Raw genomic sequence first — 13,365 nt, 5'->3', positions numbered from 1 at the left:
CTGCAGGGCTTGACCCAGGTGGCCATGAGCCTCCACTTCCTGTCTTTCCCAGCGTTGCTTTCTCTTTCCTACAGCTCCTCCTCTTCAGGAGGCCCATCCTAGATGGAGAAGGGGCAGAGGGCAGAGTGCTCCTGAAGCTGGAGACAGTGGTCTCCAGGAGGCTGAGCTGGGCTCCCCTGGGGGGCTGTTCCCAGCAGGAGTCCACATGCAGTGACTGCAGAGTAACACCAGGTGGCGCAAGCCTCTGACTCAGCACAGCACACAGCAGCGGGCACTAGTGTGAGAGCAGCAGCAGCGCAGCCTAGGACAGCAGGGGTTGCTCCCTGACCCAGACACTAGGACAGCTGAGAGGGAGAGAGACAGGAGAGAGAAAGCCGTTGTTGCCAACCGTTCTAGGTGTTGTGACCCAGTCAGCCTTGCTGGCCCTGATAAGCCCCAGATTTGGGGAGGGTCCTGGCTGTGAGGGACATGAGGGGAGACAGTCCAGCAGTGGTGCCTGGCATGAGAATTTACACTTCACAACTAGCAAGGTGGGTGTGTAAAGGATTAAGAACATTATTTAGTTATTATACCTATGAATGGCTTCATCCAAATTCTTATGCCTTTTGGCTCACATTAAATACCCAGGCTTTCTAACTTATACCACCCAGGTAGTTTGTTAGGCTGGTATGGTTTACTGATGGCTTGTGTTTTGCCTTACAAGAAGTCTGAAATCCTAGCCCCTCTGTCACTCTGCCTTGTAGGAGGGAGCTATCCTACTTTGGACCGAAGGTTGTTTTAATTGAACCTGGTGTCTTCAAGACTGTTGTGAGCAGTTCTAATATGCTCTCCAAAACCTCCAAGGATGCGTGGGAGAGGGCCAGACCAGAGGTCAAGCAGATCTATGGTGAGAAGTTTCCAGCATCCTGTGAGTGAGCTGTGGGCAGTGTGGAGAGAAGGAAACTCTCGTCAGGAATCCCACATCCATCACTAATGTGTCCCTCAGAGGTCTATCCTCCTGACAGGGCTTCAGAGAAGTTCAGCCTCTTGCAGAAAGTGGGGACCTGTAGCCTCATTTCCATGATGGGTGCTCTGTAGACAATCGCTCACATGAAGCAAGTGTCCAGGCTTATGGAAATTGGGGCCGGTATCTACTTGAACCCTTCAGTATTTGAAGAGTGAAGGAAAGCAAGAGAGAGAAGAGGCATCCGTGCCAGCTGGCATTTCATGTGAGACATTAGAGACAGCTGGCTCCAGGTGCTCAGATTTCTAGTATTGGCGGACACCTGCCATTGTGCAGTCCAGATTTCCCAGGAAAACAGGCAGAGGTGTGTTAGTGTGGAACAGTTCCTCATGGGGTTAGCATGGGACCGTCTTCTGGATTTTGCATGGATAATATCGGCCAATGCTGGGTGCCATGAGATTTTAGAAACTTTACACTCTGAAGTTAAACCGAAAGCAGAATCAATTGCAGGTGGACATATTCATGGGTGTTTTCTCATTGTGTCCAGACATGAAATCAATAGAACCAATAGAAGGAAGATTAACACAGGATCTGTCTTTGGTGGACTGCATGGAGCATGTGCTGACAGCCTGCCACCCCCGTACCTGCTACCCAGCTGGCTGGGATGCGAAACTCCTCTACCTCCCCATGAGCTACGTTCCCACCTTCCTGGTGGATGCCATCATCACATGGGGCCCCTCAAGGCCACCCAAAGCCCTGTGAGCCAAGACTCTGGTGCATGGTTGCAGGACATTGACTGCTGTGGGAGGTAGAGGTACATCAGCAGCACGGTTGTAGGCTGGGGGAGGGAGCTCTCCTGCCATCAGTACACCTGTCCCACCTCTTCTTCTTCCTCTCCAAAGGGTTCTTTGGGCTATTACCGAATACCCTGGTGATATCAGGAGCAAAGAAACAAGGTTTCCGCTAAGAAATGAAAACCCAACTGCACTTATTGGTGTCCTGTTGGCGTGAGTAGCCACTCAAGCCCTGAATTTCTTAAGTCCGGAGGATTCCACAGAATTGTCCAGGGTTGAGCAGGTGGAAGCAGGCTCAGTCCACACCTGCTCTGCATTGTGCCTAGCCCCTGAGGTGTGCACTCGCCTGGCCAGTGTATGCCCTCCCCCAGGATGGAAATGTCCTGGGGAAGCAGGGGCACCCCTGCTCTGATGACACCTGAGCACATGGGCCGAGGGTGGAAGGAAAACCCTCACCCAGACCCCTGTCCCCTCAAGGGCTGGCTTTGCAGGTATTCACTGGAAGGTGGGGTCTTCCCTTGGTATCCTGATGGAAGACACAGAAACCAATTGTTCATTTGCCTTGAACCCACGGTGTGTGTGGATTTTCTTGTTTTAGAATAAACATTGCTGGTTCACCCATGCACATTCGCTTAAATGGCGGCCTTAGGATTGGGAGGTGGGAACCTAGTGGCACAAGAGGCAGGCGACTTCATGGAGGTAGGGTGGTGAGAGGTAACACCTGAGGAGGGGTCGAAGGGGACTAGTGGATTATCCCCGCGTTCTCTCTGCTCTTCCTACCAAACAGGCCAGGAGCAGCACTTCCATTTGTCGGGCTTTTCAAGTGGCCTGGTGTCACAGGAATAGACAGAAGGACAGGCAACCAAGAGGATGGCAATAAGGACTGGCAGGCCCCAGATCCCTTCCCTGGGGCAGCTGAGCCTTCCTGCCCTCACCAGGTTCTGTGTCCCACAGGGACTGACCCTCATTACAGGTCACTGCACTTCCCACTCGTCTGTCCCTTAGGCCCCCAACCCAACACCCCTCACAACCACCTCTCCAGTGAAATGGACTGAAAGTCACCTGTGGACCCCCATCTCTTATTTACTGCTCATTTATGCTGAGCGCCTTTTGTGTGCTGAGAAAATTCCCAGGATTCCTGGGGCTTCCACAGACCCGGCTCTGAGTCCTCAGTGTTCTGGGGTTGCTGTGAGTGTGGTCCCAACAAAGAAAGCACTTACAGAAGGGGACACAGATTCCCGGGACAAGGACCTTTTATAGCCAGGAGGAACCTGCCTAAGTCTAGGTTTCTTCCTTCAGTGTAACAGCTGAGGACATGGAGCCTTCAGGGGACCTTGTGCTATTGAGCAGATCCGAGTTGGGTGTGAAAACAGCAAGTGAGCTCAGATTATCGGAAAACGTGAAGTGGGCATTGGTGTGGAGCATGTCAGTGCTGAAGCCGTGAAGATGGCCGAGGAGGGTCATCCTGGAGGACCAAGGCCCTGAAAGCTGTAGGGTCAGGCCACTGAGTATCCTTCCATGCTGCCCTACTAGAAAACATGGCCGGGCGCGGTGGCTCACGCCTGTAATCCTAGCACTCTGGGAGCCCGAGGCGGGCGGATTGTCGAGGTCAGGAGTTCAAAACCAGCCTGAGCAAGAGCGAGACCCTGTCTCTACTATAAATAGGAAGAAATTAATTGGCCAAGTAATACACATAGAAAAAATTAGCCGAGCATGGTGGCACATGCCTGTAGTCCCAGCTACTCGGGAGGCTGAGGCAGGAGGATTGCTGGAGCCCAGGAGTTTGAGGTTGCTGTGAGCTAGGCTGACACCATGGCACTCACTCTAGCCAGGGCAACAGAGTGAGACTCTGTCTCAAAAAAAAAAAGAAAAGAAAACAAAGACACAGTTTCACATGCAATCTGAAGCCACCAGACTTTTTTTGATCATACTTCCTTCTGTGTAAAAACACACATTCTCACAAACTGAAATGAAGTAATAGGTTGGGATTCACTGGATAGCTCACGGGGAAGTTGTTGAAGAGTGTGGACTCTTGCTAGAAATGTTCTCCAGAGCATGGGAGAGCTGTGAGGGTGCAAACCCCTGGCCCTCAATGCTGGGCGAAACGGGGGTCACCTGCACCAAGGCTTCACCTCTGGGCCACTTCATGGACTATGACTCAAAGTGGTCACCTTTGCCATGAGAGAACAATCATGGCCATGAATAAAGTCTGAGGTAAAGCAGTGCACATCCCCAACCCCACCTCACAGCACAACCTCCCTTTTTCTTTCGTCCTGCCATCTTTTCTCAGCAAAGACCCAGGCCCACTCCCATGGAGCTATTCAGGGACTGACGCCAATTCCGCAGAGTCCCCAGGTGCCACCAAAGCTGACTTCACTCGATTCCTTTGCTGGCCTGGTCCTCTCTGAGGAGCACAAGGCTATGTGGTCCGCAGCAGAAACTGTCCTCGCCTCCAACCACCTGAAAACCAATGGCTGCAGGGCATGTGCCCTTCCTTTCTGAGACCCACGCTAGCCTAGGGAGGGGCTGCAGGCTGCAGGCAGGACACAGGTTTTAACATGAAGACCAAGCTCCCATGTTTCCAGCTTTGCTTTTCCTCTCCTACACCATCTCTTCTTCAGGGGCCCCTGGATGGACAAGGGGCAAGGGGTGGAGACAGTGGTCACCGGGAGGCTGAGCTGGACTCCCCTCTGGGACTGATCTCAGGAGGAGTCCACAGCCAGAGACTGCAGGACACCAGGAAGCAACACCTGTTCTCCAGGGCAGGCAGGAGCTCAGAAGTGTGGCACTGGAGCCTGGACAAGATCCTCTGCGAGGAGTGCTGAGGCTGTCATTGTCATAGCCTTGTGGAGGGGTCTCAGTGAACAGACTCGGGGAGCATGAATGTCCACAGAATCCATGGTTCCAAAGGATTTCCCGTTCTGCCCAAGGGTCCAGGTGTAGCAGTGTCCCTCCCTCTGACTTCTCCCTTGGGACTCCTAGGATTGCAGCTGACTCTGCAGTGGACTGGGAAGCTCCTGTCACCCCAGCAAAGGGTCACATTTCTCTCAGCATAATCAAGGGTCAGCAGTAGACGTGAGGACTGGGAAATGTGTCTGGCCATGGCCATTGAGAATTCCTGGTTGAAAGAGGTCAAAGTCCTGAGAAGAGCTGTGGTGCGTGACCCCTCCCGCATGGGAGGTCCCAGAGTAGGAGGGCAGAGGGCAGTGTACTCACCACCCAGGGCTGTGCAAAGGGCGTCTGCAAGAGGTAAACAGTAAACTCGGTGACACCTGCTTGTTTGGGTCATTCCTCTGCCCCTCCCAGCAACTCTGGGGAGGTTTTTACCTGTGGGTTCCCTGCCCCATTCCTTTTCTATTCCCTTTTTTCCACTGAGGTCTGACTGCCCCTTGGACATCTCATACTCCTTCTTCCCAGAGACTATCCTGGCAGTAGGGGACCTCTCTGTTTTACCTTCTCCTTCCAATCCTAGAGACACTGGCAATGACTCAGTTTCCTGAGTGATTCTGGTTGCCGACCTGATGTGGAAACCCAGACTCAGAGAAGGATTTCAAACCACTGTGCCTTCAACCCAGGTGTGGCTACACCTGGGTCTTCTCTGTGCAGCCCAGGAGTGGACCCCAGTCTCTCATTTTCTGTTCATTTATGCTGCGACCCTATTGTGTGCAGGGAAAATTACCAGGAATCCCCAGGGCTTCATCAGATCCAGCTCTGAGTCCTCAATGTTCTGAGGTTCCTGTGAGTTTGGCCTCTACAGAGAAAGGACTTGCAGAAGGGGACACAGATTCCTGGGGGAAGGTCCCTTGTAGCTGGGAGGCACCTCGATAGGCATATTGGTTTCTTCCCTCAAGTTAATATCTAAGGACAGGGAACCTATGGGGACCTTGTGCTGTTGAGCAGATCCGTGTTGGGTGTGAAAACAGCAAGTGAACTCATATTCTCAAAAAACTTGAAGTGGGCATTGGTGTGGAGCATGTCAGTGCTGAAGCCGTGAAGGTGGCCAGGGAGGGTCGTCCTGGAGGACCACGTCCCTGAATCTTGTAGTATCAGGCAACTGAGTGGCCTTCCATGGTGCGCCACTCAAATGCCACCCTGCAGTTTCATATGCAATCTGAAGACAGCATACTTTTCTTTTAATTTGCATAAATCCTACCCTCTAAATACAGACACACACACACATTCACACACACACACAGACACACAGACCAGGAAAACAAACTGAAATGAAATAAGAGGCTGGATTCACTTGACAGCTCACTGAGTAGCGGTTCAGGAGGTTGGACTCAGAGGGGTGCTCTCCAGAGACCCAGAGAGCTGTGAGGGTGCAAACCCCTGGTCCTCCGTGCTGGGCTGTACTGTGGGGTGCACCTGCATGAGGCTTGACCCCTGGTCACATCATGGACTATGAGTCAAGGGCGCCGCCTATGCCTTGAAAGAACAATCAGCCCAAAAATAAAGTCTGATGTAAGCAGTCCATGTCACCTCCCTAACCCCAACCCTCAGTAGACCCTCCCGTTATCTTCCCTCCTGACATCTTTCCTCAGCCAGGGAGCCACGTCCAGTCCCACGGAGCTGTGCAGGGACAGGGCCCCATCCCACAGAGTCCTTCATGCCACGGAAGATGCCTTCACTCCTTCCCTTTGCTGCCACTATCCTCCCAGAGGTGGACAGGGCTATTCAGTCCCCAGAAGAAACTGTCATCCTCTCCAACTACCTGACCTCCAATGCCTGCAGGGCATGTGACCCTTCCTTTCTGCGTCCCATGCCAGGCTTAGGAGGGGCTGCAGGGTGCAGGGCACGGCACAGGTTGTAGCTTTACCCCTAACTTCCTGCCTTTTCCAGCTTTGGGTATTCTTTTCTACACCTACTACTCTACAGCAGTCTCCTCCTGGGTGGAGATGGGGAATAGGTGTGGTGGCCCTGAGGCGGAAGAGTGGTCCCCAGGAGGCTGACCTGGGCTCCCCTGAGGGCCTGATTCCATCTGGTGAATGGCTGCCGGCTGAGGAATGCCACTAGCTAAAGAGCACAGTAGAAGCAAAGTGGGGGTTAGAGATTGCCTCTGGCTCCCCTACATTGTGCAGGGGTCTCAGTGCAAGGACTGGGCGGGGTTGTGGGGAGGGTGCGGTGGGAAGGCTCCAGAAGATTTTACATTCTGCACGAGGGTCCAATTGAGGCGGTGTCCCTCCCTTCACATCTCCCTAGGAACTTTGTTGGATTGCTGCTGACTCAGGAGTGGACTGGGAAGGTCCTGCCACCCCAGGGAAGGGTCACACTACTGTCAGGATGAGCAGTGCGTGTGATGACTGGGAAATGTGCATATCTGTGCATGCCCACTGAGAATTCATGGTTGAAGGAAATGGAATTCGCTGACAGTATTCGGGATGTGGGACCTGGCAGGGGAGTGCCCAGAGCAGGAGGGCAGCAGGTGGTGTACCCAGCACCAAGGCCGGGCAAAGGACACCTCCAAGGAGGTGTAAACAACAGGACATTTGCTTTGTGTGAGTCGTTCCTTTCTTCCCTCTCAGCAACTCTGGCTGTTTCTTCTTGTGGGTTCCCAGCCTTCAATTTATTTCTGTCCCCTTCCTTTGCCTCTGATCTGAGTGTCCCTTTGGAATCATGTTCCATTTTTCTGACCTCCCCCCAAACTACTCTAGGAGGGAACCTGTTCCTGTCCATTCTTTTTGCCTCTTCCTTGCACTCCTGGACACTGACACTGACTTAGCTTTCTGAGGGTGATTCTGGGTGCTGAGCCGGATAAGGACACCCAGGCTCCAAGGTCTGACCAAGCTGCCCAAGGCCACGCAGCCAGCTGGTAGCCGAGCTGGGCTGTGAACCCACCTGTGTCTTGATTCAAACTGCATCTTCTTCACAGGAAGATTCGGCGGCTCAGTACCTGAGCAGGAGAAAGCTGAGAAGGTCTGAATGACAAGACTTAGGGCAGCGGGGGCTCCGCTGTGTGCTGGGGATGAGAGCTGGGTGGAGGGGAGCAGTGAGGAGTGGGAGACCAGGAGAAGGTGGTTCGGAGAAGTGTCCTCAAGCCAAGGCGTTTTTTGGAAATCCAATGGCATCTGTTTAAAATGACGTAAGTAGGTCAGCAGGGAGAAACTTGAGGACTCCTTTCCAGAGTGATGGGAAGCTCACCTGCCTCCACAGCCTATGCGTTCTTAAGTTCTCCTGTCTGAACACCGTCCACACTCTCCTTTGACCCCAGCTTGCCTGTGTCTGTCCCCCCAAAGCCATGTGTCTGTACACAGCGGCCCTCCTGGGCCTGGACTACCTTCTGCACTGGCACCAGGACAGGCAGGTTACAGGCTGTGTGTACATGTCCGTGTCATCACATGGCTCTGCCTGCTTGGCCAGCTTGACATTCAGCACCAGCTCATTCTTACCCATAACTGCAGCCTCGATGACAAATAGGTGGTGCCGGTCTGGGTGATATCCGTAGCACCTCTGGGACTCTGTCCCATCATCTTGGTGCTCGCAAACTCAGGCATCATTTGACTCCCGACCTCCCTTGCCACTGCTCACCCAATTAGCCAGTGTCAGCTTCGTGGCCCTTTGCCCCCACCCTGGCTCATCTCACCACCTACAGGTGCCTTGTCACGGGGCTTAAGGGAAAATGCTCTTAGGGACTGGGGACCTGGTGTGTCCTCAGTCCTCCACTCCCTCCATTCACCTGGTCACTGGGGAGGAGCGGGGCCTTTCTGGAGTGCAATGGGGACTCCCCTCTGCTACCTTCATATATAGGTACTTGTCATAGGGCAGAGAATGAATTTACATCCACCAATTCTAACATAACTGCTCCCCGAAAAAGGCATAAGCAGTCTCTTTCACGTATTGCACCAGGGAAAATTAATTTATTGTTTCTGATATGTATTCCCCCTGGGATTATCTGATGTCCACTTACCATTGCAATTCCCTGGCAATCACATCATCAGCCCTGGGCCCTTCGTCTTTCCCCCTCTAGTAGCTGGGCTTCACACCATGGGCCTCCCCTGGCAGGACCCTGCTGGGTTTTCCTTCAGGACAGTGGGGGCACAGCCACCCTGGGGAAAGTCCTTTGGCTCTAATGAGGGAGATGCAACTAGAGGCAGAGAATAGCCAATGGGGTGACAGGGGGATCCTTTCTTTTAGAGTACAGAACCTAAAATTTGCCTTTTCTTGATACCATGAATTTACCTTGGTTTTCATTGCCTTAAAGTATCGGTTAAAAAGTTTATCCATGCCCAGAGAGTTGACCCCTAGTCTGTGGGAGGCAAGGGTGTCCATCTTGGGAAGATGGGGCAGGTGGAAGAAGAGGAAAAAGAGGCAGGTGTGTTCCAAGGTCGGGCTGAGAGGGACGCCCTGAGGAGGGATTTGGAGAGGGCAGGTGGAATATCCCGGGCCCCTCTCAGCCCTCACAGCCACAGAAAGGAGGGGCAATTGTTTCCTTCCCAGGATTTAGCAGGTAGCCTGGAGTCGCAGGAATAGACTCAGAGATTGGCAAACAAAGAAAATGGATCCTGAATGGGTGAGGTCCCTGATCCCACCTGGGTGTCAAGGCTTCCTACCCCACAAGTACCTCCCCGTGGCCTTCAGCCTCTGTCCCCTCCTCCAGAGTGGCCACACCTACATCTCCAGCCACTCCAGTCAGGCCCCGACACTCCTCCGGCCGCATGGACTGAGGGTGTCTCTGGATTCCAGGTTTCATTTTCTTCTTACCCTCACTGAGCACCTGCTGTGTGCCAGACACAAATTCCTTGGGTGACCAGAGCTTCCTGAGACCCAAGCTCACTGGGTCTTCACTCTGTTGATGATGTTCTCATGAACATAGATTCATAAAGATGAAATCGATATGAATTTCAGAAATTCATATATATTCCTGTTCTCAGTACACATTGGAGAGCAGCAATGCCTCCCAGTGGTCTTAGTTCACCTCCTTCAAAAAGACAATGGAGAATCTGAGCGCGGCTCGGCAGCCGCGTGGAGGGCGGCGCCCGCTTCTGCTGAGGTGGAGCCGGCTGCACCCGAGTGCGGCGCGGTCTGCCCGCACCCCTTCCCCGCCGGCCGGCACGTGGGCTGCACACTTTTGCCCAGGCCACGAGACTAAGTGAGCAGATCTTAACTAGTTTGTACTTTCTGCGACTGTTTGCAGTGAGTTAGAAGCCAATAGATGGTCTTACTGATAGCAGTGTCTTTCAGAATTTGCCTGCTCTTCTAGTGTAACTAGTTCCGATGGCTGGGAATAAAGGAAGAGGACGTGCTGCTTATACCTTCAATATTGAGGCCGTTGGATTTAGCAGAGGAGATAAATTACCTGATGTAGTATTGAAACCACCCCCACTGTTTCCTGATACAGATTATAAGCCAGTGCCACTGAAAACAGGAGAAAGTGAAGATTATGTACTTGCCTTGAAACAGGAGTTGAGAGAAACAATGAAAAGAATGCCTTATTTTATTGAAACACCAGAAGAAAAACAAGATATTGAAAGGTATAGTAAAAGATATATGAAGGTCTACAAAGAAGAATGGATACCAGATTGGAGAAGACTTCCAAGAGAGTTGATGCCAAGGAAAAAATGCAAAAAAGCAGGCCCAAAATCCAAACAGGCTAAAGATACAGGCAAAGGCACTCCTCTCACTAACACTGCAGATGTGTTGAAAAAAATCGAGGAATTGGAAAAGCGAGGTGATGGTGAAAAATCAGATGAGGAAAATGAAGAGAAAGAAGGAAGCAAAGAGAAAAGTAAAGAAGGTGATGACGATGATGATGATGATGCTGCAGAACAGGAGGACTATGATGAAGAAGAGCAAGAGGAGGAAAATGACTACATTAACTCATACTTTGAAGATGGAGATGATTTTGGCGCAGACAGTGATGACAACATGGATGAAGCAACCTATTAGGCATGAAATTTCTCAAAAAATATTTCTATGATGCAACTTCTGAGCATTTGGACAGACTTATTTTTTATTTTATTTCTGATAAGGAATGAGTATTTTAGTTTTGTTCCTGTTTTGTTGGACAAATATTTGTTACCTAAACACTCAGAACCACTTTGAGTTTACATACCAGTTACCTTACAAATTAGTCTCTGACACTCTGACATTCCTTCTAAACATCTCCGCTATCCCTCTTAGGTGCTTTAGTCGTTGTTTTTTGGGTTTTTCTTTCTGTACCATTTGGATTTGAATGTGCCTAAAGAATTTTTGCATCTCAGTCTGTATATTCATACTTGAAAAAATCATTCTTCTTTAACTGCTGATCTTTTGTAAAACTATTACTAGTCATTAGTCATGGATTTCTATAATCTGAAAATTGATTTAATATAGCACATGGAGCACTTTAAAAGCAAAAAAACTTGAAAATAATTTTATTTTTTACTTTTACATGGTATGTTCTATACTACTACATTATGACTACATAAACCTACTTGAGCTCTTACAAGTGCAAATTTATGAAATTAGAGGTTTTGTGATCAAAAACATACAGGGAAAAAAGGCCTAACTGAGCTATATAAATTTCACAGCTCACATCTCAGCCAGTACAAAGAAACACACATGTGGGATGAATATTATAAATACTTGAATTTGGGGCTAACTTAGTACCATACAGTATATGAGTTAATGATCCCACTGTAATAAGTTTGAGTTCTTCAGATAGTTGGGCTTATGAAAAATTAGGCTGAGACATCTTATTTTTGTACTTCACATAAGTATAGAATAAGTGGAATAGGTTCTGGTCATATAAATATCATTGCAGAATGCATGTGTGTGAACTCTGTGAGGTGTAGCAGCCTCTATTTCAGAGTACTCATAAGCTGTACAATTGATTTATATAATCATGTAGAATAAACTCAGGTCATTTTGAACTTAAGAGTAATCTTTTTTGTTTAACTTAAAAGCTAGCTCCCCTGCCTTTTTATATTTTGGGGGGAAAATACCTAAAAACCTCAGTCTACAAAGACTCTCACAAATGCCAAAGATTTTCAAGGAAATTCATATTATAGATTTCAAAAATTATGTGTTAATATTATCCACCAGAATAAGAAATTTTATTTTTCCCCTTTGGGCAGATTTCACTCATGACCCTCTAACCTGGGAATCAGAGTTCTAGACTCTATTTCTACTTGTACTATTAAACTCAACCTTGAAACTGAGATTGGTTAAGTTTCTGTGCCTTAGTTTCTCCACTTGTAAACAATTTCCTATAAAAATTGTTTAAACACCAACCAAAATTTACCATATGTATTCATTGTCTTACAGAAACAATCATTTCTTAATTTAAATTAAAAAACTTTCCAAACTAAAAAACTGTAGTTTGGAAAGTAACTGAAAATACACTTTTGAGAAACAAACATGTTTTCCTCACAAAATATATTGTAATCTGATTTTCCCATCTTGTTATTTGTGGGGAAAATTGGAGATAATCTGTATTGTCTTGTGCCGTTTTACAACATGACATTCTCAGGAAAAAGACCACTTTCAATGGCAATACTTCCTCAAATAATTCAAGATGAATGTGAGGACCCATCTTATACATGAATAAGTCTACTACTTTAAAGAATCAATCTACTATACTTAGAATAGAAACCTCCTATAAAGTTGTCATTTGGGATTGTCATTTGAGATTAACCATAGATGTTTTATTCTCTCACTTTAGTACCAAAGGCAAATAAATGCCATGTAGTTCTTAGAAATCTCACCTCTACTGTTTTATTTCCTTTGGGGATGACCACTTGAATCAGGCAAATACACTGAAGATAAAGGTATTTCTTTTCCTAGCTTTTAATTTGTCTGACCATTTTAATCTTGCACATAGTAGGGCAGCCCCTTTGGGCAAGGATTTACTCTGGGAAGCCCCAGCCATCTCCTTTAAGCACATTCTTCCCCCCTTTGGAATACCTTTTTACAATTTTAAAGTATACTGATTGTGACAACAGGCAGTATCTACAGATTGCTTTACCAGCATGAATCTTATTATCCTGGCTTAAAATCTGAGACTGTAAAGTTATTCTACAGGAAGCTAAATGTTACTTTGTAGAGATAGCCTCATAGATTCATATATATATGTGTGTGTGTGTGTATATATATATATATATATATATAAAATGTACTTGGAAATGTCTTTAAAATTGCTGTAACAAGCAAAACTGTTTGGTTCCTATGTTTATTTTTCTGTGTTTACATATTAAATTCTTACAAAACTGTGTGCTTGTGTTTTATATTAAGATGTTTTATTTTGAACTTAAATATATATCTATTTGGTAGAGAAAACTGATTTGTTAACAGATTTTACCTAGTATTTATTGAACAGAGATGCCTGTATCAAATTTCCTTGAATTCTACCATGAACAAAACTCTAGGTATGTGATTATGAAAAAAGTTGTGATAACAAACAAGATTTGGCAGACAGTATAATATTAGTAGGATTATTAGAGTCTTAGACTGACATACTGGACACCAAAGAATGCTAAGAAATTCAGGGGAGTCTTGTTAACCTTTCCTTCCCTCACCATCCTCAAATGTACAGTGTCAATATCTTTATTTTAATATGGTTAAAATCTGTGGCAAAAATTTCCTTTTTTATAAAAAAAGTTGTAAACAATTTAAACATCAAAATGCTTTTAAAAATGGAAAAAACAAAGA

The 13,365-nt window shown here is 47.9% G+C and overlaps 1 protein-coding gene across 1 annotated transcript; it reads left to right on the top strand.

Moving 5' to 3' along the window:
• The first annotated feature begins 9,696 nt into the window (after nucleotides 1-9,696).
• Nucleotides 9,697-12,761, top strand: LOC142873383 (DNA-directed RNA polymerase III subunit RPC7). Its single transcript, XM_076007388.1, has one exon. The coding sequence runs from the start codon at nucleotides 9,952-9,954 to the stop codon at nucleotides 10,621-10,623; it is 672 nt and encodes a 223-aa protein (XP_075863503.1). The 5' UTR covers nucleotides 9,697-9,951; the 3' UTR covers nucleotides 10,624-12,761.
• The last annotated feature ends 604 nt before the right edge of the window (nucleotides 12,762-13,365 follow it).

Source organism: Microcebus murinus, chromosome 10, assembly GCF_040939455.1.
Source record: "Microcebus murinus isolate Inina chromosome 10, M.murinus_Inina_mat1.0, whole genome shotgun sequence".
NCBI classification, from domain to species: domain Eukaryota; kingdom Metazoa; phylum Chordata; class Mammalia; order Primates; family Cheirogaleidae; genus Microcebus; species Microcebus murinus.
This window is presented reverse-complemented; position numbering and strand designations above follow the sequence as displayed.

Coding starts and splice junctions, on each gene's coding strand:
- LOC142873383 (XM_076007388.1), top strand. CDS start 9,952: ATGGCTGGGAATAAAGGAAGAGGACGTGCTGCTTATACCTTCAATATT.